At 41.2% G+C, this 27,220-nt stretch overlaps 2 protein-coding genes across 7 annotated transcripts in view; one reads left to right on the top strand and one right to left on the bottom strand.

Moving 5' to 3' along the window:
* Nucleotides 1-27,220, bottom strand: part of RTN4IP1 (reticulon 4 interacting protein 1) — a 183,124-nt gene that overhangs the window by 26,918 nt on the left and 128,986 nt on the right. The window contains exons 1-5 of one of the 3 annotated variants that reach the window (XM_032651156.1): nt 19,399-20,093; nt 14,809-14,960; nt 13,957-14,025; nt 12,917-13,041; nt 406-454 (exon numbers count right to left, since the gene is read on the bottom strand). In XM_032651156.1, coding sequence (XP_032507047.1) covers nt 406-454; nt 12,917-13,041; nt 13,957-14,025; nt 14,809-14,960; nt 19,399-19,672 — 669 coding nt within the window. In that variant the 5' untranslated portion in view covers nt 19,673-20,093. Of the gene's footprint in view, nt 1-405; nt 455-12,916; nt 13,042-13,956; nt 14,026-14,808; nt 14,961-19,324; nt 20,094-27,220 lie in introns of those variants that run through there. The other 2 variants (XM_032651158.1, XM_032651157.1) reach the window with 2 other exon arrangements.
* QRSL1 (glutaminyl-tRNA amidotransferase subunit QRSL1) overlaps nt 20,163-27,220 on the top strand; it is a 33,019-nt gene continuing 25,961 nt past the window's right edge. For all 4 annotated transcript variants that reach the window (XR_004352525.1, XM_032651152.1, XM_032651154.1 and 1 more), the window contains exon 1: nt 20,163-20,307. Coding sequence is in view for 3 of the 4 variants with exons in the window: in XM_032651152.1 (XP_032507043.1) it covers nt 20,284-20,307 (24 nt within the window). In the remaining variant the exon portion in view is untranslated. The remainder of the gene's footprint in view (nt 20,308-27,220) is intronic.

Below are 27,220 nucleotides of genomic sequence, written 5' to 3'. Positions count from 1 at the left end.
GCCATTTTGATAAGACTGCACTGAATCTGTAGGTCACTTTGGGGGAGTATTGTCATTTTTATACAGCATTTTGGCTACTGCATTTCTATATATATTTTAGAACCAGCTTATCAATTTCTACAGAATTGCAAACTTCCATCCACTTTCACTGCCCATGGTCTTCCTCCTTAAAAGCTTTCCTACATTTGTTATACAGGCCAGCCACAAACTCACTCATATATTAAACCACTGGAAAGGTAAACACTTCCTTCTACATTAGAAAATTTCCTTCTTAGAAGAGCAAGCTGAAATCACAATGAATGTAATTTCTCTCACCTTTCAAGGAAAAATAGTTCACAATATATAAATTTATAAATTCATGAAAATAATAATCTTCTTATTCACAAGATAAAGAAATTGTCTTACCTGTATAGCAAAAGTACCAACTCCGCCTGAAGCACCCAAGATTAAAACACTGCAATGCAAAAATACTATAACTAGTGAAAATATTAAGCCAACATAACTGGATAAACAAACAAGACGTTTTCAACATGTAACTGGCTTAAAGATAAACCCCAAAGCAAACAAAATCATTCAGCTTCCCAAGATTCTACTACACAAGGATTTTTTAGGTTCACCAAGAACCTATAAGTGCTTAAAGTTAGACATACTATGAACTCTTTGCCAAGAATACAATATACCAAAAATACCAATGATTTGTATTTTTTAAAGTAGCTCAGATGCTGCTTGGTAACATCTGTCTTACAATTTTTCTAGGCTTAAATTACCATAGCTTTCTCTATAAGAGGGAGCTTTGGGATCCTTTTTAGTGTGTTACAGTATATTCAGTTGCTCTCTAAGAAAAATCACATTCCTGACCACATTCTTGCCAAAGTGGAATAAACGTCTTTTGTTCAGACATGTCCCATCACACTCACCAGCTTTCATAAATGGAAACCAATCTTATCTTCAATTTGGCTTCTTGTTAAGCAGATGAATCTGTTCTGTCAGCACAAACATGCTTGTGCTCCAGGTTTTTACCATGTTTCCTGACTGTATGTAGTCTTCCTGCCACTCTAGACCAAGGATGTGCAGCCTGGAGTTTGTGGAAGAGTGCTGGTGAGAGCTGTGACGGTGTGAACCCTGTGAAATTGTGAACTGACTGAAATAACACGCAAAATTTGGTGAGATCGTGCATATGTGCATCGGGGAGAAGAAGGATCCAGACTTATCATCAATTTCCCAAAGGAGGCATGATTCAAAAGAAAATCACTAGTCGAGAATCACGGCTTTACATATTCTCACATTTTATTCTGAATTAAGCTAGAGCTCCAGTGAACTGCCTTCCCCAGACTGCATAGATTCAGGTCCTCAGAAAATTGTTTGTACTGAACTGCACTTTGGTGTTCTGTTACCAGTCTAGGCTGAGAGACATTATAAAAAGTGTCCGTTTGATATTTGACACTACATTAGCTAAGGAGATACTGTTGAGAGAATTCTTCCTGAGAATTCTCTTTATGAGTGCCCACAGGAAAAAAACATTTTTCTGAAGACTAAGTTGGTGGCAGTAGCTACGCTTCTACTCATCTGTCACTGCAAATTGTGTAACTGCAGGCTGTGGGTCCCTCTTTGACTTGGCTGCTGGAAAGCGCAAGCAATTTTGTCACCTATCTCAATCAGGTACACCTGGAACATACATTCTGTCTACAATCTTACCCCTAGTTTCATTTTATTTTTTTTTCTCTCTTACCCAAATCACAGAAGGCTGGTTGTCACCCTTTAGATCTTAGAAGTTATTAGTAATATTTGTAAGCCAGCTATTCCCTTTGAAATTACCACCAAATTACCATCAAATGGAATTAAGACAGGTCTTTTTGAAAATGATGTTCCTTTTAGAAGTTACTTTTCATTTCATGGAATTATAAATTGTGAAGAATAAAAGAAACTTTAAAGATCAACTCCTCCAAAATCCTTCAATTCACACATTTAATAGCTTTAATGCTTCCTAAATGGGGGCACGGTGGGGGAGGGGAGAAGCACTAAGACTGCTTCTCAGATACATCCCAAAATTAGTTCATCCGTGGGATATTATACCCTCTTATTTTGGCACATTCTTATAAAATGTAACTAGTCAAACTCTCAGTTAAGTTGTTCACAATCTAATCTTTTTTGCAACTCCGACTTCCTCTATTTCTAGAACAGAACTCTCCGCCCGAGCCTCCCTAGTCCCCCCCTCACTCGGAACCCCAAGTCCCATGCACGCTGGCCCACACCTCAGGCTCTCAAATGCCTTTCACTGCCTGCTGAGGTCTCCCTTCCCTCAAAGGCTCAAAGCCCAGTTTGCCTGCGCAATACCCTAGAGATAGCCCTGAGCCTGATATCCATGTCCGCATTTGGCATTGGACACATTGTTAACTTTCATTCACATGCTTGCTGCCCAGGCCATTCTTCAAGACTCTGAGGACAGAGACCTCATATTACACCCAGCACCAGCCATACTAGCCTGGGTGTAGCAGATGCCTGATCAATGTTGCTTGACTTTAAAAATCATCTAGGGACTTCCCTGGTGGCGCAGCGGTTGAGAATCCCCCTGCCAATGCAGGGGACATGGGTTCGATCCCTGGTCCGGGAAGATCCCCCATGCCACAGAGCAACTAAACCCATGCGCCACAACTACTGAGCCTGCGCTCTAGAGCCCACAGCCACAACTACTGAGCCCGAGTGCTGCAACTACTGAAGCCCATGTGCCTAGAGCCCGTGCTCCGCAACAAAGAGAAGCCACCGCAATGAGAAGCCTGCGCACCGCAACAAAGAGTAGCCCCCACTCGCCACAACTGGAGAAAGCCCGCACACAGCAACAAAGACCCAATGCAGCAAAAAAAAAAATAATAATTAAATAAATAAAAATAATCGAAATCAGCATTATATCCCACAATTAACAACATTTGCTACTACCCCAAATGAGGGACTCACCTGGCTATTTGAAAGACTGCATTAAAATTTCTTCCAATAAAGAAAAGCTTGAAATGAATTTCTAATTCTCACCCTGAGAATTAAGAGGATACCAAACACAATGGCTGCTTAAGGATCCAATGGCCAGACACATCTCCAACTCATTATTGTCAATTCATAGCTTCTCTATAACTCTTGATTCAAAGCAGTCTCACTCCTCCACATGAAAAAGCAAAAATGTGTTTCTTAGCAGTTCTTGGTGGAAGAGGGAGTGGTTCTGCATTAGCAGCTTCAGTTCCTGATGGTGCCACTTGACGGCGCCCGCGAGTGCAAAACAGGCAAGGAGCAAGCCCAAAGTACTACAGACAGGTCAGTTTGTGAAGCACCCCTGGGGGCACACCATTCATTCTCTGGTCATGCAAACTCCATGTTTTGTGCAGGTTCAACCAGGGCCTGTACTTTTCTTTAAACAAAGAAAGTCCCCAAAACGGACAGCAGGCAAATATATTTTTCAAGCCAGCAATAAGTCAGGTGGTCCTCCATGGTTTGAAGCCCTATGGCTGAAGGAACTATTCTTGTACTCTTCAAAGCACTTTCAATACAACGGGAAAATACTGCTGTTGCTTACCCCTGTGGCCCTTCACTTCATAGTGGGAATACTTTCTACCCAGCTTGCTATAATGGTCGTGAAATATATTCAAACTTCACCGAAGTAGTAGCCTATTTGTAGAGTGAAGAAAGGTGTACTGCTGTATCTTCTAGGTATTGCTTATCGGTTTATAAAGAGTAAGGGCCCAGGAAATACTCTCTTTACAGAAAGCACTATAATTCAAAATTGCCAAGAATTTTAGTCACATTCTTCTCTTACTTCCTAAGTCCACCCGCACAGCTTCTTTGGCAGTCAGTGGGAACTGCACTGTGGCAGATGTAAAAATATGAGAGAGGGCTTTCCTGGTGGTGCAGTGGTTAAGAATCCACCTGCCAATGCAGGGGACGTGGGTTCGAGCCCTGGTCCGGGAAGATCCCACGTGCTGCGGAGCAACTAGTTTCCTTTCCATGACTGAGTCACTTTGTGTTTAGTATCTGGGCACCTAAGTCCTCTACAATCACATTTTTCAGTATCACAATCTTACGAGACAAGGCATCAACACCCTAATTGCCTTAAGCATAAAAAATATATGAAACATACTACAAAACAGCAGGCGATCCAGAAGTAGGGAATTGCCTTTCAATTTTCTACATTCTGGCTAAGCCCCAGAAATCTCTGAATGCCAGGGCCAGATATCTAGAGACCTGGGATCTAGTCACAACTCTCTCATTAACTGAATCTCTAGGCCTCAGATTCATCAGCTATGAAATGATAATCACAGAGGTGTGCTCTAGGTGTTAGTGAATGAGAATTGGCATTTTCAATATAATTTAAGCTTATATTTAGTTTCTCTACCTTTCTAACATAGACGTGTATGACCTTCACGATTCCCCCCAGACCACATACTTGTAACGGGGAAAAAAAAGTCACAAGAGTAGAGTGCCCTTCATTAAGTCCTAATGGCTCCGAAACAAAGCTGATTTAAATACGGCTAAATCTTCCATCAGTAGAAATAAATGGTCTTTAAAAGATAAGGGTGATGCTGAAAATGTATAAACTCATCTTTTAGTTTCACATACTACTTTTAAATCTGGAGGAAAAATGGGTGAAAGATAGCAAAGCATATCATAATATGCTAAATTTATTCCCTTAAGTGAGAAACTTAATCTGAATAAGGGGAATAGAATTACAAAATAAATCAACCAAACATGACTAAGACAGCCTGGGTTTGTGTGTCTCCTTCTTCTACTCCTCCGTAATTCATGCAGACATTCCCCAATTTACAGAAGAGTTCATGTGTAAATTAGTTGTTCAGAACTTTAAACACATTTTCCCATGAAAACAAAGCTATTTATACATCTTGGCAAGATGCCCAGGGTAGCCCTTTAAAAAGGTTTAGTTAACCCATAATGGACCAAGAACCTTATACACAGTATAACGATGGTTCTGGGGGACATGTACTCAGAATTTCAACCTGGGGTACTGGGAACACATCTCCCCAAACGGGACAGGCAGTGGGAACCATTCCAAGACACTGGTTCCTTCCATCTGGTGCAAAACAGAGGAAGGAAGACAGAGGGAAGGCTCATTATGATGGCAACACGAGAATGGATGAGAGAAGTAGCATGGTCAGGGGAGGTTTACCATGGAAGTGACAGGATTCAGGAAGTGCCACCTGAACATAAGGCACCTTAGCAGACTGAATATTTTAAGCTGAAGGAATTCGAGAAACAGCATGTGAGGGAAGGACTCTCTGATCTTCTCCCATGAAGCTGGTCATAAGACTCTCGTGTGAGAGGTGTACGCCCTATACCTGGAGGAAAAGAGCACCTTATCTCCAAGATGGGACACAGTGAGGACTCGGAACTAACAGGCCTTGCTAAGTTTTCTCAGTGTTCTACACTTGGTGCATATGTTTGTCCTATCACTTTTTTTTCACGACTCTCCACTCTTCATCAAAGCTGGCATAAAAATGTTCAGGTTTAAAAATGGAAACAGGGACTTCCTTGGCGGTCCAGGGGTTAAGACTCTGTGTTTCCAGTGCAGGGGGCACGGGTTCCATCCCTGGTTGGAGAAGTAGGATCCCACATGCGGCGCGGCCAAAATATTAAAAAAAAAAAAAAAAAAAAAGGAAACAGACTTACAGATACAGAGAGCAAATAGGTGGTTACCAGAAGGGAAGGAGACTTGGGCAAAATAGGTGAAGGGGATTAAGAGATAAAAACTTACAGTGAGGGCTTCCTTGGTGGCGCAGTGGTTGAGAGTCCGCCTGCCGATGCAGGGGACACGGGCTCGTGCCCCAGTTCGGGAAGATCCCACATGCCGCGGAGCGGCTGGGCCCGTGAGCCATGGCCGCTGAGCCTGCGCGTCTGGAGCCTGTGCTCCGCAACAGGAGAGGCCACAACAGTGAGAGGCCCGCGTACCGCAAAAAAAAAAAAAAAAAAAAAAAAAATTTACAGTGATAAAATAAGTCATGGGGATGTAATAATATACAGCATAAGGAATACAGTCGATAATACTGTAATAAGTTTGTATGGTGAAAGATGGTTACTGGACTTGTGGTGACCGTTTTGTAATACATTTGATTGTCGGATCATGTGTCGTACACTTGAAACTAACATAATACTATATGCCAACTGTACTTCAATTAAAAAAAAAATGCTCAGGTTTAACCACTTCTTTGGGTCTTCATTTCCTTATAAAGGCTCCCATGTTGCATAAAACTTACAAACAAATAAATGTGTATGCTTTTCTCTTGTTAATTTATCTGCCTTTGTTACCGGGGCCCCAGCCAAGACTTAAAAGAGCAGAGGAAAGATATTTTTCCTCCCCTACAGAGCCAGTGAAGCTTAAGCTTCAGTCCCTCCCACTTACACAAGGCCTGGAGAAGAGCCCCACCAATGCATCTGAATGGACATGTAAGCAGATAGGGTAGGGGATCCCCAGAGAAAAGAGAACCAGGCCAGGCTTTCTTGACAGAAGAGAAGCCATTTTTTGGCCTAAACCATTTTGTGATACAAGCCTGGCCACAAGGCTTGCCCTTGAACAGGTCTCAGTAATTAACGATCTTAAGGGAACAAAAGAATGCAGAAATAAGTCTTATCAGGCAAGAAAGTAACAATAGCAAAGATAGTATGTCAGTTGTAATGACTCCCAGTTCTGTCAATGATAAAGATTAGCCTGAAGCGCTCAACCACCAGACGAACTGGAACCTAAGGGATGATGATGTTGCCCTTTTCTGACCCTTGTGACTTCAATCAACTAAAGGCCAAGCCCCTTCATGAATATTCATGTTCTCTTAGTTTAAAACTTACCCAATTTTGCTGTTTGGAGAAAGACTGCTTTGGGAAAGAGCCCCACCGTTCTCCTTACTTGCTGCAAGTGATAATATTACAAGTCCTTCCTTCTCCTTATCTTTGACGTGGTTGTGTCTTTTGGCTTGACACCCACCAAGAGGCGAACCGAGTTTTAGGGTAACAGACGTATGCTTTTGTAAAACTTGCAAAAGTAAGATATGCTAATGAAGGCTAGAAGAATGTGGCACGCCAAAATATGCCACTTACGCATAAGAATTATTCAGAGCTGAAGGCAACTGAGAAGAAGTTGGCATAAGAAATCTCTGTACTCCCCCTATTTGCCTAAAAGCAGGACAGAAGTTTACAAAGGTGCTTGCTTTACTCTTTACCAAGGACAAAGGTTAATCCCTGGAGATAACTGTAGACCCTTATCAATGGAGGAGACACCAATTTAAATCTGCATAACTAACTTTATTCTTGCTTTTCCTGGTAAACTTTCCACAACTGGCCTTCCGTACACTCCTCTATCTTTTGTCTTGAACTAAAAGATGGCATTTTGGCCTGAATTCTAAGCTAACTCTTTGAGTTACTCATTTTTCCTGGGTATCTCTCGTGTATACGTGAGGTGCACATGTTAAGAAACTTCTGTTTGTTTTTCTCTTGTTTCCCTGTCTTCTGTTGCAGAGGTCTCGGCAGAGAACTCAGAAGGGTAGATGGAAAATTATCTTTCCTCCCTCCTAACCACAATCAGTAAAACTGCTGCCTCTTTCCACTCCTACTTTCCTCTCCACTATAGTTCCTCTCTTGTCAGGTGACACTAGATTTGATTTGGAAATACATCTGCTTTGGGCTTAGTGGGAAATACTGATGTGGTTCATAGTAATTTCTGAGTACAGTTAAGTTATTACAGGCTGTCCTGGTTTAAGAATGCCTTCCAGGAATATTCCTATTTCCCACTAAGTCAACACAACAAGGTATCATAACATTTTATTACGATAAGATTGAATATCATGGTACCTAGCATTGGATTATATGAGCAGGGAAAGAGAAGTGAAGCCTGAAATGTACAGAACCAGAAGCTGGTCTGTAGAAAATTCTTGCAATTAAAAGACATGTAAAAACGTACAACACATCACTGATAAAGGTAATTTGTCATTCAGGACCCACAAAATGGAGGCCGCCCCAGTGGCCCAGCCCATGTCCCAGCCTGCCTCACTGCCAAGGAAACCTAGCACTAATCACCATCCTTCAACTCAGCTTTAGCTCACCTCACCCTAGAAACCAGCACCTGCTAGCCTTATAGGGAAATCAGACCTCCTAGCCAATCACGCCTTGTTTCTGTGTTGCCACTTCTAACGCTGCATAAAACACAGTCTTGCCCAAAATCCCTTGGGAAGAGAGCTCCGCCACTTGTGGACGGTTTTCCATTGAATAAAGGATATTAAACTGGTTATTAAATTGTATTATTTTTGTCATTTGACACCACTATAGGGAAGATATCAATAACAAGCTAGTAAATGAAGGTTGTCAATTAAAATGCAAAAGTATTTTGGGCTTATTCACTGCACAAGGAAACATGAGATGCCCTGGAATCTTGCAACTCATAAAGAAACTTGGAAGACATTTTTCCAAATCTGACAAGAATCCTAAATTTCACATGACATGGACAATAACGAGTTGCACAGAAGGGGAGGGAGCAGGGTTTGGGAACAATACCATATGTTGGCTTATGGAAAATCACAGTTAACTGACAGTAGGAATATAGAGAAAGCGTCAGGGTGGTCATCAGTAAGTCTTGTTTTGCACAAGTTGAGTTTCAGCTGCAAAGGGGACACCTAACTGGATGGAACTGAGTAGAGAGGATGGGGTCAGAAATAAGATCTACAAGTTACCAAAATATAAAAAGAGGGCTTCCCTGGTGGCATGGTGGTTGAGAGCCCGCTTGCTGATGCAGGGAACACGGGTTTGTGCCTCGGTCTGGGAAGATCCCACATGCCGCAGAGTGGCTGGGCCCATGAGCCGTGGCCACTGAGCCTGCGCGTCCGGAGCCTGTGCTCCGCAAGGGGAGAGGCCACAACAGTGAGAGGCCCGCATACCACAAAAAAAAAAAAAAAAAAAAAAATTATATATGTATATATAAAGAAACTGGGAGCAGATGAGATAACCCTGGGAGACAGGAAAGACGGAGGGAGACAACGGGAAAGCAGGTACAGTGCAAGGGCTGGGGGAGGAAAGGGAACCTTTAAAAATGATAAGAATTGGTTCAAAAGGCAAGAAGAAAACTAAAGGAGTTTAGTGTCCCTGAAACCATGGAGAAAGTGAGCATAACAAAAGTGGGCAACAGTGCCAGAGACTTCAAATTGTAAGAACTGAAAAGTATCGTTGGGTTGGCAACTTGGTCAGCTATGACCCCGGTGAGAACACCTGCACCTGATTGGCAAAGCCGGAAGTGAGGTTACGGTGCCCTGAAGAGTGAACGACTCCTAAACGTCACAAGATAGTTTTCTAGGTGACAGGGGCAACTATCTATAAAACACAAATGGCCAGGAAAGAGTTTGCTACTAATTCCTTTAACAGATCCCTCCCGGAGCTCCCTGGAAAACAGGCCTGGGGTGGAGATGATTCATCGGCGGCACACCAGCCAGGCCAGAGCCAGCACCCTTCCTCCCAACCCCAGGATTTCTCCAAGCAAGTAGACCACAGGGGTTTCTTTATCTTTCCCCTTTCCCGTCTCCCCGTACAACCTAGTCAAAGTGCAAATGAAAACCCAAAGTCCCCAGGGGTGGTGGGAGTGGAGAGGGCGGAAGAACAGGTGGGTCGAGTGGGGGAAGGACAGGCAGGCGAAGGCAGCTGAAAGAAGGAAGCTGTTGTAATTACCGGTGTAAGCATATGGGGTGGGGGGCGATACAATGTTTTATGTTTGAGCCTAATTCTATAAACAGAATTAATCAGACACCTAATTTACAATTACATGACTAAGTGTTACTGTCGTAAAGCCTAATCTCAGAAAAGAAAGGGAAAAGCATTCCTAAATCCACTTCATTGAGTTTCAAGTATACACAATTTAAAAGTGAAATTTATTTTGCAGGGGAGGAATGGTTCAATTTCTAACACTTTTTAATACCTCTGTCAAACAGTGAAGTACAACCTCGCAGCAAGAGATGAATTTCAGGCAGAGCATGACACTACCAATAAATATAACCATCAAATAGAACCCCTTTCCAAAAATATCTGGTGTAACCACTTTTTTAAAAAGTTCTATTCATCTTGAGAACCCTAAGTTATCTATGTGTTCCTACAGAATAAATCACGAAGAAATCTAGTGATACCAAAGCATGGGCAAAAAAGACACATGACGTCAATATTAAATTATCCCCTTGGTTAACTGATGCTCAGTTGTTACAGAAATATAATTATAGAACAAAGAAGGAAAAGCAAAACACCATCGAGGCCTTAGAAAGCTTTGTCTTAATTTCAAAAAGCTGTTTGTTACAAAGAAATCCTGTAAAATCTTTCAAGGTGGGTGTTTTTGTCATTGTTAGTTTTAGGGTTTTTTAATTAACTGGCTAGAAAAACACTGTTGGTCCTTGATGACAAACACTGATTTGCTTTGTGCAGACTAAAGACTGCCTTAATGCCGAGAGCTAACAGTAAAAGAATAATCATTGCTTAGAGAAGCCAAAATATGCTCCACCAATCACAAAGGATAGTCAAACTGAAAAAAGCCACTTTGGACACCGGAACCTCTGCATTTAAGTTACTAAAGTCCCCCTATAATAGTAATTTCTTCATGTAAAATTATTTTTACAGTAGTTTAAGGTGCTCACATCTCTCACGTGATTCTCACAAATAAGGAGTTGGAGGGACTTCCCTGGTGGTACAGTGGTTAGGAATCCGCCTGCCAATGCAGGGGACACAGGTTCGAGCCCTGGTCCGGGAAGATCCCACATGCCACGGAGCAACTAAGCCCATGTGCCACAACTACCGAGCCTGCGCTCTAAAGCCCGCGAGCCACAACTACTGAGCCCACGCGCCTAGAGCCTGTGCTCCACGAGAGAAGCCACCGCAACAAGAAGCCCGTGCACCACAACGAAGAGTAGCCCCTGCTTGCTGCAACTAGAGAAAGCCTGCGCGCAGCAACGAAGACCCAACGCAGCCGCAAAAAATTAATTATTAAAATTTCTAAAAAAAAATAAAAATAAGGAGTTGGAGAGGAAGGCCATTATTACTACCCATGTGTAATAATTTCAGTAAACAAATTTCCTAGAGCAGCAAGGGACAAGCTCTCACTGCCACTCGGAACAAAGGCATCCTGAGTCACCACACATGTGGGAATGTGACACACGTCCATGATATGAGCCAGTGAGGCTCTTTACAGTGGATTTCATTCCAGTGTGGTTAACATGTGGCTAAATCAATGAACTGACACAACTCAATATAATATATAAATCACTTCTATAAGTATAAAACTTTCCACTTCTCAAAGTTCGCCTAACAACCTACATTGTCCTACACTCAGTAACTTGGTGGAAACAGCAAAGAGACCATAAAAAGCATGCATGTGGTCAGCTGATTAGTTAGTAGCAGTGTAGAGAGAGGAACCCAGGTCTCTACTTCCCCAGCTCCCAGCCATTACTGCTTAAACAGAAGATAACATAGTACCTACAAAGCCAACGATAAACTGGGAAGACAAGAGATAGTTAGATCAGTTTCTAACTCATTTTCTACAGAATACTAAAAAATGTATGCCTGGAGGGCCTGAACCAGCAAAAGGAACGAGAGCTCTCTATCTGGAGTGGTCAGGGGGGCACAGAAAGCTGAATGCTTTTAAGGAAAAGCAAAACAAAGCATCAACGTCACTGCAGAGCCTACAATAATAATAAACGTCTAAAAATCCTGAACACGATTTTTGCAAGGTTATTATTAACTAAGACAAACCATTAGAAAAATCTACATGATCAAACTGATTTAATTTAAACAAAGTGTTGGACCAAAATGGCAACTTCAAGAATGATAAGGCCCAAAAGCTTAAAAATTAAACAGCGCTGACCTTTAGAATATTTACCTTGAATTCTATGATGAAGGGTAGCACCTCATTAGATGAACAGCCTTTATACTGCTTTCAGAAATACAGCTATTAAGCGTTCACTAAATTCAATGTCTATAATCCAACACATTAAAGGTAAAGTGCAATGTTTCATAACAACAGGAGTACAGATTGACACAGACTTGTTATTTTTCCGGCACAGTCTTTAGCAATCAGAAAACAAAATTTGACCTACAGCTCTCTCCTTCATCACAATCACTGAATGGTTCTGAGGACCTAGTTTTCTCACCAAATAATAAAATCATCCGTTTTCTCTATGATGCCAACTTTCTGAAACACAAAGAACACAGTAGTTGCATTGCTAAGAACAGTAGCCACCATGTACTGAGTGCCTTTTGTGTGCCACAGCCTGTGCCACCGATTTTATATGTGTTATCTCATTTCACCCCTAAAACAAAACTCACAAAAGAGGAGTGTCCAAGTGGGCCACCCAGCTAGAAAGCAGCAGAATCTGAATATGAACTCAAGAACATCTAACACTCACTGTGTTTTTGCAAACTCAGCAAGCACACCTGCAAGTCCTGGAAGCACCAGAACTGCCTAAAGGAGCCTGAGAGAGCACAGAGCCTAAGAGAACTCAACAATATTCAAACACTTTATATCTGTTTTTCATAGAAACCTTCAAGTGTGAGAGCAACTCCATCATTCTTTAAAATCTGTAAGGAAGTCATTCTTAACCTTTTTAGGAATCTGATGAAAGCTATGGATCTTCTTCCCAGAGACTGACATACAAAAATTTTGCATCATTTTAGAAGGTTCAGACTCCTAACATCCATCTATATATTTTTAAAATTCTCAATTGATTGAGCTAAGAATCAACAGAATGAGATTAAAAAAGTACAAACTGGCACAAGAGTTCTTTGGAAATTGTTTTAACTGTTAGCACAACTCTGCTCATGTAAGTGAGCCTAGTTTTCGTGCTTCTGACAAATGTACTGCAAAGACGTCACCAAATGAAAGAAGGGAGTTTTAGATGCCACCACTGATACTCACCGTTTTCCTGTGCAATTCTTATCATTCAGGCCACCAATCTTGTTTATGGCAGACCAGGCTGTGAGGGCCACATATGGCAGAGAGGCAGCTTGAGCATGAGTGAGTGATTTGGGCTTGTGAGAGACCTAGATTTGAAGATAACAGTCAAAAATAAGCAATGACTTGCAAACCTATGAACACAATTAAGTACATCTATCTTCACAGGAATCCGACTATTTTCAGAGATATAACATTCGGCCAGGTTCAGTGGTTATTGCAAACCCTACTCCAAGATTATCCCTAAGGAATTTCTCCAAATGACTCAACCTGCCTCGCAGAGGTTCAGAAAGTTCTTATAGGTTACGTTATCAGATACTGCTGCATAATGCTTCATAAAAAGACCACATTCAACAATACCATTAGTCCTAACTATACCCAGAAATAAACCCAAATAAACCTTGAACCCTCATAAATACATTCTAATTTGTTTTTGTGATCAGCTGTTTCCTTCACCCCCATTTACTCGAAGGTAATCTTTCCAGACTTTTTCTAATCTTATCTTTTTTCTAATCATTTTTCCCTTCCTGCCCTCCCTTCTGTAGGCAATTTCCTTAATATTAACCCCCTTCTTTCTAATTAAATTGTTAGGCCTCCTGACTGGATTTGATTAGACCCCTGTTTTGAAAGTTATCTGAAACAGCTTGATACTTCCATGCTCCTGTTTATGATGAATCGGTATGCTCCACTTGGTATATTTGGTTTCAACTATTTATACTAGATAAAACCAAGAAACACAGCAGCGTTTCTAGATCTTGCTCCAAATCCCTGTTCCACAAGACAAAGATAAAAACGCTTTGGCAGGCAGTGTTATTTAAACGACATCCAATACTTTTTTAGATCTTTTAAAAATTCCTATTCTCTATCTCGGTTCTTTCAAAACTACCCATAAAACTTGAACCTGATCTCAAAAAAAAAAAAAAAAACTCCAATTATTTCAGAGATATTTGTCAGTCTTTGTTTCTACTTTCCAGTGGCATTTCAGCACAGAACTGGTGAGTTACCTCATTCCCACTGACTACAACAAACTCTGAGAGAGTGCCTTGCTTCCAGGGAGGAACTGCAGCCCAGACCTGAAACACACACAACTTCGTTAGAAACAGATCTTTTTAAGCCAAAGCTAAGCACGAGAGTGTTCCCCAATACATACGCCACCCTGTGATAAAAAGCACAAGTCAGCAATCCAGCAAATAATACAGTTATTCTCACATGATATCAATGTATTATTTAGTATGATTCTAGATTTACCAAGTCAAACCACTTTGGAGGTAGATAACCAGTAAATCCTGCTGTATTTACTGGCTACTTAGAGTACCAGTAAGAACACAGTCTCTGGGGCCTGAATCCTGGCTCTACCACTTATTAGCTGTGGGACCTCTTTATAGCTTGACTTTCCTCACCTGTAAACTGGGCCTAGCTGTACTTACTTCATAGGGATTAAATGAGTTATTTTATGAAAAACTACTAGAACAGTGCTAGCTATTATTATAAGCTGACTTTAATTTCTTGGTATAAAAGTTCAAAGGGACAGGTGATTATATCAACCTTTAGCTATTTTAAAACCATCTAACCCGTAAGGTAGAAACTGTCATTTAAAGACTTAAAAAGTCCCAATCATATATATCTTAAAGTCTTGCAATTCTTGAGCACTAGATTTAGAAAAGTTCAAGCACGGCAAGCTATTGTGACAGAACTAGAAAAAACAGAAAGAAGAACTGAACCAAGAAAATGAGGGCTCCAGCCAAAGCTCACTGTATTTGTTGAAAAGAAGAAAAAAGGTCAATGATATGGAATATAGTTCCAAAAGCAGCAGAATTAAATCTGCTGAGAAGGAATAGTGGAATGTGATAACTCACCTCATCGCCAGGCTTGAAGTACCTCACATCAAGTCCACACTCCATCACCACACCAGACACATCCCGGCCCAGAGTCAGGGGAAATTCTTCTCCTTTGATTTTAATATGTAAAGGATCACGTTTCATATTTAAAGCTGTAGCTCCGTAGCCACCTATGAAATACAATTTATTTGTTTCTTCCAAAAGAATGGGATGATTTCAAAACTACTGCAGGGTTACAGGCCAGGTACAATTCTAGATCTTCAAGATGCAGATTATAAGGTAATCAACCTTATAAATTTTTTACCATCACACAAGAAAGCATAAAAACAATGAATGCTGTTCCTTTCAAAGAAAATTATTTGGAAAGTCATAATCACTGTTTTTAATTTTTATTTTATACTGGAGTATATAGTTGATTCACAATCACTGTTTTTGAAATTCCAATTTTGAAACTGTCTTCAGAACTTTAAGTATTTCCTTTTATAGGTTTTACTTTGTTCTTTGAAGATGGTTTCTTTGTTAATTTATTCATTCATGGACTTTTTAAATAACAAAGTCATCTGAAGCCAAGTCTGGTGAAGAAGATAATGTTAAAGTTGTCTGGTTAATAAACAAATAAATAAGGCATGGATATAGTACTTGACACTGACACTGGTCTATGAGTAATTGTCCCTGCCTCACAAAAAATGTTTCTAGAACATCTCTGGGTTAAGTGCAAGGTTCCCAAATGGAGAAGAACCACTTGGTTGCATCAGTTCTGATATGTTAAATCAGGCTGACTGCTTTATTATACATCATTTTATTTTTAAGAATGTTTACATAAACATCAGCTAAACAGAGCTGAAAACATTCCTCTGATCAGTATTTTTTTGGTTCAAATAAATTGGCTATAATATCTATAATAATCCAAAGTAGTTTATTACACAGCTTCAACATCTAAAATGGCTTTTCTAAGACACAAAAGTACTGTTGTCATCTCTTCTGCTCGACATCCTTCTAAGAACATTTCTGCAATGTAAGGCTCTCCAAGATAAGCACCCTGCTTACCTTTCTAGTGTCATGTACCACAATTTATGCTCCAGAATCACTAAACCACTCAGTAAGTCTCCCCTTTTCTCCCACTCATCCTCATTAAATCCTAAGGATGGGGAGAAACCAGCAAAGGAGCCCGAGAAGGCTTGGCCAGTGAAAAGGTGTTCAGAAAGCCAAGAGAAGAGGGTCATTTAAAGAAGTCAAATGCTGCTGATGGGGAAGATAGTTTTTCAAATAAGGTCAAAAGCTGCCAATAGGCTTTTAAAAAACAAACCCCCCCCAAACGAACAAAACAAAATACTGGATCCAACAACACAGCAGTCTTTCGTGACCTTCATGGGAGCAGTTGCTGTGGCATGGGGTGACAGAGAGGATGGGAGTGAGGAATTGGAGACCATGAGAACATTCAACTCTTTCAAATAGTTTTGCTTACAGAAGAGAGCAGAGAAATGGGGCAGTGGCTGGAGGGGGACTAGTGCGATAGAGGAAGGATGATTAAGTCTTTTTTTTTTTCCTCTTTAAGAATGGAGAAATTAACAGCAAGTTTGTATGCCAATGGGAATGATCCAGTAGAAAGGAAAAGAATGAAGATGCAGGAGAGAACTGCTGAAACAATGCTCCTGTGTGGGTGAGAGGGCATGGGGCCTAGAACCCAGGTGGAGAGCTGGGCTTAGATGAGAGCAGACAGTTAATCCGCGCAGCAGGAGGTAGAGGATACAGGGAGAGAGGCTGACAGGAGGGTAGCTTGCAGAAGTTGTTTTTAATAAAAATCAAGACACATGGAAGAAAGTGTTTGAAAGTTGGGAAAGTCCCAGAAAATCTAAGCTGATGGCCACCATGCCAATATTACATAAGTGCCAGCTGGCTGGTTACGAGTGCATTCTATCAGGGGAAAGAAAAGCTTCACATGTAATACTCACAAAAGTCACATTTTACTTTCCTGTCTTACATTCCTTTTCCACTCTCAAACACAATTAAACAATTATTCACTGAAATTCCTATGTGGTTTGATCAACAGAAGCGGGCATTTAGCTATGTCAAATTTTAGCTGCTGTTTCAGAGCTGCAAAAAAAAAAATCCTCAGTCCTCTCTAAGCTACACAGCCTGCAGGGCAAGGTTGTTTTCTTGGTCACCTCGATATCACCTGCGTTAACTCTGGCTCATTGGTACCAGCTAAACTAGCCCCAAATCCAGAAACAGCTGGTAGTGAGGAACTGAGAACCTGCTTGGTGACACAATGAATGGGAACCCTTAGGAGCTCTGTCCCATTCTTAGAGGTGACCAGTTTGGTTCAGAGTTCGAGTGTTTTGGAAAATCCTAAATCTGCCCTCCGTTTCAAAAGCTTTAATTCCATCTAAAGAAACCAAACTTTGTTGGTGTGATGCTGTTGGCTGTATTTTTTTTCTATTTTAAGATTATTCATTAGCCATTTACATGATTTATGATTTTATGTCCAACAATAGTGGACATCTCCAGAAAAACAGCTGGCTTTCATCTTTCAAAACAGACACATCCTTGCTTTCTCGTCAAGGGAAATAACTGCTCCCTACACTTTACGATCTTATACTTATTATTTTATTTCCCCATATTTCAGGTATCTTCTGCAACGATAATCACACATTCTCCAAAAAGAATTCATGAGCAGGAAATAAAGAGAGTAACTTGCAAATAATATTACCCACTCAAGTCATAAAAAACTAAGATGTCTCAAGAATACTATATAAAAGTAAAATGTGAAAAAAAAAAAGTAAAATGTGTTATAATATTACATTAAATAGTAACCAAGGAAGTCCAGATCCAGCCATTCTACTGAAGTTAAAATGTACACAATACAAATTGTGCACGTGCATTCAAAGAAATGGGCTTCCCTGGTGGCGCAGTGGTTGAGAGTCCGCCTGCCGATGCAGGGGATGTGGGTTCGTGCCTTGGTCTGGGAGGATCCCACATGCCGCGGAGCGGCTGGGCCCGTGAGCCGTGGCCGCTGAGCTTGCGCGTCAAGAGCCTGTGCTCCGCAACGGGAGAGGCCACAACGTACCGCAAAAAAAAAAAAAAAAAAGACTGAATGACAACTACACATGTGAAGCATAGAAACAGGCTACAGTTGACAGGGCATGGGATCTACCTACAAAGAGCTTATCATCAAGGAAATGAAAAAAACATAATGGTCACTGGGTATAAATCTACCACTTAAAGATAATTCTGATAAAAACTACGTTATCTTCATGCACAATGTAAATGGAATAAACTGAAACAATATGCCCAACTAGTAATAGCAATTATTACTTTAAAGCGAACAAAAAGAATACAAATGTGTATTTCATGAGGCAATCATCATAAAGTCATTTCAATTAATTCTTAATAGAGCTCTCCAGCTACATTTTGAGTCCAAGTCTTTCCCCAAACTCCCTCTCCACAAAGAAATACATAAGTTATTCCTCACATGTCTAGATCAGCACTGTCCAATAGAGATACAATGCAAGCCACATATCTAACTTAAAATTTTCTAGTAGCGGGACTTCCCTGGTGGTCCAGTGGCTAAAACTCCACGCTCCCAATGCAGGGGGCCCGGGTTCAATCCCTGGTCAGGGAATTAGATCCCACATGCCGCAACTAAAGATCCTGCATGCCACGACTAAGACCCGGTGCAGCCAAATAAATAAATACTAAAAAAAAAAAAAAAAAATTTTCTAGTAGCCACTATAAAAAGAAAGAAGTGAAATTAATGTTAATATTTTGCTTAATATATCCAAAATATTATCAGGTTAATATGTAATGAACATAAAATTATTAACAAGATATTTTACATTTTTTTCTTACTAAGCCTTTGAACTCTAGTGTATATTTTACACTAACTGTACATCCCACACTAGCCACATTTCAATTGCTCATTCTTTTGTCATTATTTTCCAAAGTTAAAGTAATTCACAAATGGTAATCAATCTTTTCAGCACTATAATAATTGCATAAGGAATACAGTACTCTCCAAGCTTTGTCAATATCCACCAGCAGAAATTAAGATAACATTATTCCCAGTGAGGATGGCGCAAAACAGAAAAGTGTATTTTAACTTTGCAGAATGCAACAGCAAAAATGAGGAAAGTACTGTATCCATATCCTGGCATCCTGTTCTGCTGCTTTGTCCACTGGACCATTAAACAAAGCTGTGATTAGTGGGAGGGAAATAAAAATTACTATGGAAGTGCAAATTCTGAACTGATATGAAAACATAAGCATACCTCTAAAACCTGTGATGGACCTCAGAATATCACAAAGTTCCCAGGAGAGTGTACCACAAAGTTAGCTGTGGATACAATTCTCAAGTCCCAATTTACATTTTTAGGTAGTATTGGAAGCAATTCAAACTTATATTTTGTGAAAGATTAAAGTATCCCGTAGACATTGCAATTTCAAAACTTTTGGAAATAATATCTACTGAGATACTGTCAAAACCCTACACAATTCCTTTGTGTTAACCAAAAAAGTGTAGTCAATAACAACTGACCTTTTAAAACTAATCCCTGATGAGATTGTCTGAAGAAAAAAAAAGGTAATTGAGGAATGTCTTTTGAAACTTACTTCTCATATTAACATCTATAGGATTTATACTCGCAGCGTGAACTTTGATAATGACTTCATTTGGATAGTGTATCATTGGTATCATCATGTCCTGAGTAAATCGAAGCACTTCATTACTCCCATATTTATCTATCACCCAAGCGGGCATGACACTGCTCCTTGGAGACGTAGTACTAATCTTTCTAACTGAAGGCTTCTGTACAACTTGTCTTCTCCAGAAGCAAACAGCAGTGCATGCATTTCTTCTAAGTACACAGGTCTTCAGAAATCCCATCGTAAACAGTGGTTGAATTGCGTGCCCTAATTAAAAGGCACTTATACTGGCTCAAACCCTCACACCTGAATTCGGTCAAATTCTGCCAAACACTCTAGCCGGTTTCAAAGTTGAGAATTCAAAAATGAAGTTAGACTGATGGAGCAACTGAAGAAAGAGTACGGAACTACTCTACTCTTCACATCTGAAATGCTCCAATTAACGTTCCAGTCAATATTCTGTCCATTCTCCTCCTCCCTTACACCCCCTCCCCTTAAAAACAAAAACAAAACCGCTAGAATCCTGCCCTGTCCCGGGAGCTCTCTGCGGGAGAAGCCGACTCCGCTCGCGATCCGGATGTCAGAGAAATTCCCACACTTCCAGGCTCCCGCCGCGACGCCCGGAGTCTCCTTGCCACCAACTCTACTTCCCCGCAGGACTTCCTTAGCGGCGCCAGCCAATCGCGTGCAAAGATCATTTTCCTCGGGCTGCAATTCGACCAATCTGAGTACTCGGTGCTGACAGGTTCGCTGGCAAATGGCTGCGCCCGTGTAATACCGGCAGCGGCAGCTGACCTTTCTTCTTCCTCCTTGACACCAAGCCCCTGTGGTGGCGGGTGGGACACGAGGAGCATGTTGGGCCGGACCCTCCAAGAAGTGAGTGGAATTGTCTGCTGAGGGCCCAGGGAGGTCGGGGAAGATTCGCGGAGTCCTTGTTCACGTGGACGTGGCGTCCCCGGCCGGCGCGCATCTTGGTCAGCCTCGCCGCTTCCTTCCCTGGAACTTGGTGGGGGATTCGGACCGCCGGGTCCTTAGGCTGTGCTCCTTATATCCGTTCAGGAGTTAGGATCTCCGCGGGGGAGGCTTCTGCACCGCCGCGCTGTGGGGTGGAAGGGAACAGTGGCTTCTCTCGATTATTCGTTCGCCCTGGCTGCGTGGGGCCCTGGCCGGTCTCAGCCAGATAAGGGGAATTTGGCTGGTCCACGTCAGTCTCTCTTGTCCGCTACACACATCTGATGCAGTCTTCACTAAGAAGCCCGTAAATCTATCCCTTGCAAAAGCCAAACTAGTGATTCTTAGCATTTTTCCCTCCTGGACATATTCATTCTTCAAGCTTCAACTACCACCAAGATACCAGTGATTCTCTTACCCGTGTCTCCATTAATTGGACATCGTTTTTGAACTCTAGGCTATATTTGTGAATGTCTAGTGGACATCGCTTCCAAAACTCCCACCAGAGTTTGATGAATCTAACCAAAGCTGACTTCATCCTTGTAACAGAATCACCTCTTGCGTCTCAATCTCCATCATAAAAAACAAACAAAAACCTAATTATGGAATTCTTAATATTCTGTTTTTAGCGGCACAACTGTTATTCCAGGTGCCCTTAGATTCTTCTTCGTAGGTCATATCCAGGAAGTCACTAAACCGTGTTAGTTCTCTTTTGAACTTACGTCTGGGATCCGTTCTCTCACTTTATCCCTGCTGTTAGGGCTTTAGTTTCGATCTCCTTGCTTTCTGATCTCTCAACCTGCAGAGCTGTCTGCAGGCCCACCGCTATCAGAATCACCTCGGCCCGCCTTAAAACTACAGCTGTGTCCCACTCAGGAAGGTTAGTGTGGTAAGGCCCAGAGTGTATGGTTTAACTTGGGTTCCAGGTGATCCTGCTGATAAGTAGCAATTGAGGACCTACCCCGTCTTCCATCTTCATTTGTATCTTCACCTGGGAAGTCTTTTTTTTTCTTTTTCCAGCTGGCAGCCTTTTAGAAAGCTGTAAATTATGGGAACTTTAAATCCACAGGTTTTAAATAATAGTTATTCCCCTAAATACATTTTTGCTTTACTATCCTAAATTGTATCTTGCCTATACTGTCAGTGAAGAATCCAATTTGCTTTTAAAAATTAAAAACTTTTTAACTCCGAAGTTGTTTTAAAATGAAATATAACCTAAAAAATACGGTACTTTCTTGTTCTGCCCTTTCCCCCAGCACTACCTTTTTTGTGCCACCCCTTCCTAATGTCCAGTGAGCCACTGTCAGAAACAACTTTTATCTCAAGGGGGAAAAGGGAAGCTGACCCAAGGGTAGTCAGGAAATTGCCTTGGCATGATTACTTTCACTTAATCACTCTTTTAACAAATATTTATTGATGCCTATTATGTGGAAAACATTATTTGCTTATTTTCCCAGCCCATAATATATCTTCTGTCCACTCTGTTCTTTCCATATCATTGTACCAATGCCCTAAATTCTACCAGTTAGAGATTAATTAATTTAGTACACATTCTATTTTAAATATGTAAAGATGCTTGGGAAGGTTGAATGATTTATTTATCCACTGTTGTGAATTATTATAGTTCAATCAGATTTCTCTCTATCACACCCTGGCTGAGATAATCAGTTAAGGAAAGGGAAAATTTTGCGGGGGAGGGGACTGAGGGAGGGGCTGGAAACTATGGCATTTTGAGACAATTTGGGGGGCCTAAGTGGAGGCTTAGGGCAGTAGAGGAGCCCTAGGAGGAAGCACTAAAAGGAGGTAAAATGCCAAATAGGAGGTATAACTGCTACTTGTAAATTTTACCCAGGTACACTCAGTAAGGGGAAGAGTCTTACTTTCACCTTCCTTTCTTGTGGCATGATCCCAGTATTTCTAGGAACCAGATGCCAGGCTAATATTATTAACCCTAAAGTTATGTTAAATGATTACTGTTATGTTAAAGAAAGTTAATTATATATCCAGTAGGCTTCTTGAGGGTCTAGCCCAAGAATATTTAATTACTGTTCTATGGGAAAATAGAGTCCAAATTTTAAACAACTCAGTTATTCATTCAATTAACATTTATTGAGCACCTCTGTGTTCCAGACACTGGGGATTAGCATTGAAGACAGAAATTCCTGCCCTCGTGAAGCCTACATTTTTGTGGGGAAGCAGGCATTAAATAAGTTTCTTTGTTTAAGTAAATAATAGAATTTCAGGTAGTGTAGGTGCTATGAAAAAAGGTTAAGCAGGCTATAGTGTGCGAATTAGTTGGAGAGATGGATGTTTTAGATAGAGTGGTCAAGAAAGGTTTCGCTGACTGAGTGGGTGATATTTAGTAGAGACCTGAAGGATGAGAAGGGTGAGCCCTGGGAAGATCTGGGAGAAGGGTGTTCCAGGCAGAGGAGAGAATAAAAGTGCGATGTCTCTGAAGCAAGAGCAAACTTGATGTGGTCAAGGAATAGCAGGAAGGCCAGCAGACCCAAGAGAACTGAACGAGAAGAGTAGTGGGAGATGAGGTTATAGATAAGCAAGAACCAGATTACCTTTCCGGCCATGTTAAGGAGTATGGATTTTATTCTAAATGTAATGCAAATCCTCTGGGAAGTTGTGAGTCTTTGGACATGATCTGACTTAAAAATTAAAAAGCTCCTTCAGGTTATTCAGGATTATGGTCTATAGGAAAGCAAGTAGGGAAGCAGGAAGACCAGTTAGAAGGTCGTTGCATTGTCAAGAGCTGATGGCAGCATGGATGAGGTGATGGGAGGAGAGGTAATGCAAAGTGGGTGTTCGTTTTTTTTGTTGTTTTGGGGTTTTAAAATTTTATTTAGTTATTTATTTTTGGCTGTGCTGGGTCTTCGTTGCTGCGCGCAGGTTTTCTCTAGTTGCGAGCAGGGGCTACTCTTCGTTTGTGGTGCACGGGCTTCTCATCGTGGTGGCTTCTCTTGTTGCAGAGCACAGGCTCTAGGCACGCGGGCTTCAGTAGTTGTGGCACGTGGGCTCAGTAGTTGTGGCTCACGGGCTTAGTTGCTCCGTGGCATGTGGGATCTTCCTGGACCAGGGCTCGAACCTGTGTCATCTGCATTGGCAGGCGGATTCTTAACCACTGCACCACCAGGGAAACCCGGGTGTTAGTTTTTTAAGGTATGGCTTTCTGATGGATTGGATATGGGATTTGAGGGAAAAGAGATGAATCAAGGAGGATGCTTAGGTTTGGGGCCTGGGCAATTGGAAAAATGGTAACATTTATCAAGATGGGAAAGACTCTACAGGGAGCATGTTGTGAGGAGAAAGTTATCAAGACATGTTAATTTTGAGATGCTTCTAAAGATATCCAAGTGAAGATGTCAGTTAAGCAGGTAGATATAGGAACGTGGAGATCAAGAAAGAAGCTAGGTATGAGGATATAAATTGTCCAGAGTAGAGGACATAATTGAAGTTATATGGTCAGATGAGATCTGAGTGTAAATATAGAACAAGGCCTAAAACTTTCCAACATTTAGGGGTCAGCAGTAGGAAGCAGAGCCTGCAAAGGAGACTTGAAGGAGTGGCCAGTAAAGCAAGAGGAAAACCAGGATGGCTTGATGTCCCGAAGTACAAGTGAAAAAGAAGTGCTTCAAGGAGGGAGTGATGTCTTGTGTTGAATGCTGAGTGCTGCTGGACTGGGCCATGACTGCTGGATTTAGGAATGTGGAGGTTACTGGTGATCTTGATGTGCTATTTCTTGGAACAATGGAGACAAAAAGCATGAATGTTAAATGAGTGTGTTAAAGAGAGTACCAGTCAACCAGACACTCAGCTTTCAAGGGCTCTTCTATACCTTCAGCATTTATCAAGACAGTTTTTCTTTTGAAAGACAGTTCTTTTCCTAAGTGAAGCTTTGATGTTATCTGTAAAGTTAACAAAATGTTCTCTATTTGCTACAGAGGAGTAAATGCTGTAACAGCCTGCATAGAGAAGTAGTAGAATATAGTGGTCCAGAGCATGGGCTTTGGAAACAAGATCAGGCCTTGGTTGAATCCCAGCTCTGCTACTTTCTAGCTATGTGATTTTAAGCAGGAACTTCAGTAATTTATCTGTAAAGTGGAACCAGCTCTGCTACTTTCTAGCTATGTGATTTTAAGCAGGAACTTCAGTAATTTATCTGTAAAATGGAAATAATATCAGCCTCTTAGTGTGGATATGAAGATTAAATGAAATATAAAACATCTAGGATAATGCCTAGAACCAAGTGCCATTATTAACACTAATTTTGTTACAGTGACAAAATTACTAGATTATATGTATTTACAGTTTTCTCTTCCCCTGTTTTCTAAGAAGAATGGTTCCTGAGGGAGATTTCTTAATTTTTCTAAGAAGATATATTACTTTTCTACTGCTGTGTAACAAATTAGTATAAACTTTTCAGCTTAAAATAACACATTCTTAAAACACACACACAATCTTATCATCTCACAGTTTTGTGGGTCAGGAATCCAGGAATGGAGTAGCTGGGTTCTCTACTCAGAGTCTCACAAGGCTGAAATCAAGGTGCCAGCCAGAGCCGCAGTCTCTTTGGATGCCTTGGGATCCTCTTTCCACCTCACTGGTTGGCAGAATCCATTTCTTTGTGTTTGTAGGACTGAGGTCCCCATATTCTTGCTTTCTTTTTTTAAAAAATATTTATTTATTTCTTTTTGGCTGTGTTGGGTCTTCGTTGCCGCACGTGGGCTTTTCCCTAGTTGCGGTGAGCAGGGGCTACTCTTTGTTGCAGCACGAGGGCTTCTCATCGTGGTGGCTTCTCTTGTTGCAGAGCACGGTCTCTAGGCACACGGGCTTCAGTAGTTGTGGCACATGGGTTCAGTAGTTGTGGCTTGCAGGCTCTAGAGCGCGGGCTCAGTAGTTGTGGCACACGGGCTTAGTTGCTCCATGGCATGTGGAATCTTCCTGGACCAGGGATCAAACCCATGTCCTCTGCATTGGCAGGCGGATTCTTAACCACTGCGCCACCAGGGAAGTCCCTGTTCCCCGTTTTCTTGCTGACCATTTGGGTAGTAGAGTAAATGAGCTCAGGGGACAAGAGATGTGGGTTAATTAGAACTGAGGTTTGGGAGATGATACAGATGTTGGTAATGATATAGTCTGGGCTAATGACCATGTGAGCTGGTAACTGGGGTGAGGTGAAGGAAGAGTTTGTGTGAAGTGAGGTCAGGAACGGAGAGGCCAGGTGTCCGTGTACCTGACTTGAAGTTTGAAGTCAACAAAAAGAGCAACAGGAGCCATAGAAAAGAATATTACAGCAAACCAGCTGCTAAAAACTTCAGTGAATGAAAAGGAGTATCAGGGAGACTGTAGATTAACACACCAGAGAGAGTAATATAATCTCCTTCAAGGCCTGTGCTTCAGATGAGCTGGGGGTTTTGAGAAAAGAGGGAAGAGAAAACTTTTCTAGTTGATTTCATCTTATATACAGATATGATACCTTTAGTTTTGCTCCAGGAGAGCTGTACTATTTTTATGTCATAATCCTTACATCTAATCCATTCTAGCTAATTAGCATCTTTGTTTTAATTTCTCTTCTCCAGTACCCTTATTGAGTTTGTCAAATCTAAATTTCCTAAAAATGATCCTAACAAAGATTACCATTTAAAATGAGTACTCCCAAGGACTTCCCTGGTGGTCCAGGGTAAAGAATCCGCCTTCCAATGCAGGGGATGCAGGTTCCATCCCTGGTCGGGGAACTAAGATCCCACATGCCACGGGGCAACTAAGCCCACGCGCCACAACTACTGAGCTCACGTGCCCCAACGAGAGAATCTGCATGCCACAAACTACAGAGCCCATGTGCTCTGGACCCTGTGCATGTCACAACTAGAGAGAAGCCCGCGCACCACAACTAGAGAGAAACGTGCACCACAAGGAAGAGCCCACGCTGCAACGAAAGATCCTGCACACCTCAACAAAGACCCAGCATGCTGCAACTAAGACCCAACGCAGCCCAAAAAAATAAAGAAAATTAAAAATTTTTTAAATAAATAAAAAATAAAATGAGTACTCCCAGAACAGTATGGCGCAGCCTTAAAAAACTAAAAATAGAGCTACCATATGATCTGCAGTCCCACTCCTGGGCATATATCTGGAGAAAACCATAATTCGAAAAAATACACACCCCTCAATGTTCATTGCAGGACTATTTACAATAGCCAAGACATGGAAACAACCTAAATGTCCATCAACAGATGAATGGATAAAGAAGATGTGGTACATATATACAATGGAATATTACTCGGCCATAAAAAATGAAATAATGCCATTTGCAGCAACATGGATGGACCTAGATATTATCATACTAAGTGAAGTAAGCCAGACAGAGAAAGACAAATATATGATATTGCTTATATGTAGAAACTACAAAAAAAGAAAATTATACAAATGAACTTATATACAAAACAGAAATAGACCCACAGACAAAACAAATTTATGGTTACCAAAGGGGAGGGGCGTGGGGGAGATGGATAAATTAGGAGCTTGAGATTAACATATACACACTATATATAAGATAGGTAACTATATACTTTATAGCACAGGGAACTATATTCAATACTACGTCATAACCTATAAGAGAAAAGAATCTGGAAAAAATAGATATATTTTTATGTATCACTGAATCACTGTGCTTTGCACCTGAAACCAACACAACATTATAAATCAACTATACTTCAATAAATAAATAAAAAGAATGCTCCCAGACAGTCTCATTTCTTGCCCTTGTAACCATAGCTGCAGTTCCTTACCTCTTATTCTCATATCACTTGGCAAGTCAGAAGGCAACTTG

The sequence above is a fragment of the Phocoena sinus genome, chromosome 12, assembly GCF_008692025.1.
Source record: "Phocoena sinus isolate mPhoSin1 chromosome 12, mPhoSin1.pri, whole genome shotgun sequence".
Lineage (NCBI taxonomy): Eukaryota > Metazoa > Chordata > Mammalia > Artiodactyla > Phocoenidae > Phocoena > Phocoena sinus.
Note: the sequence above shows the minus strand (reverse complement) of the source record. Positions and strands in the feature narration are given on the sequence as shown.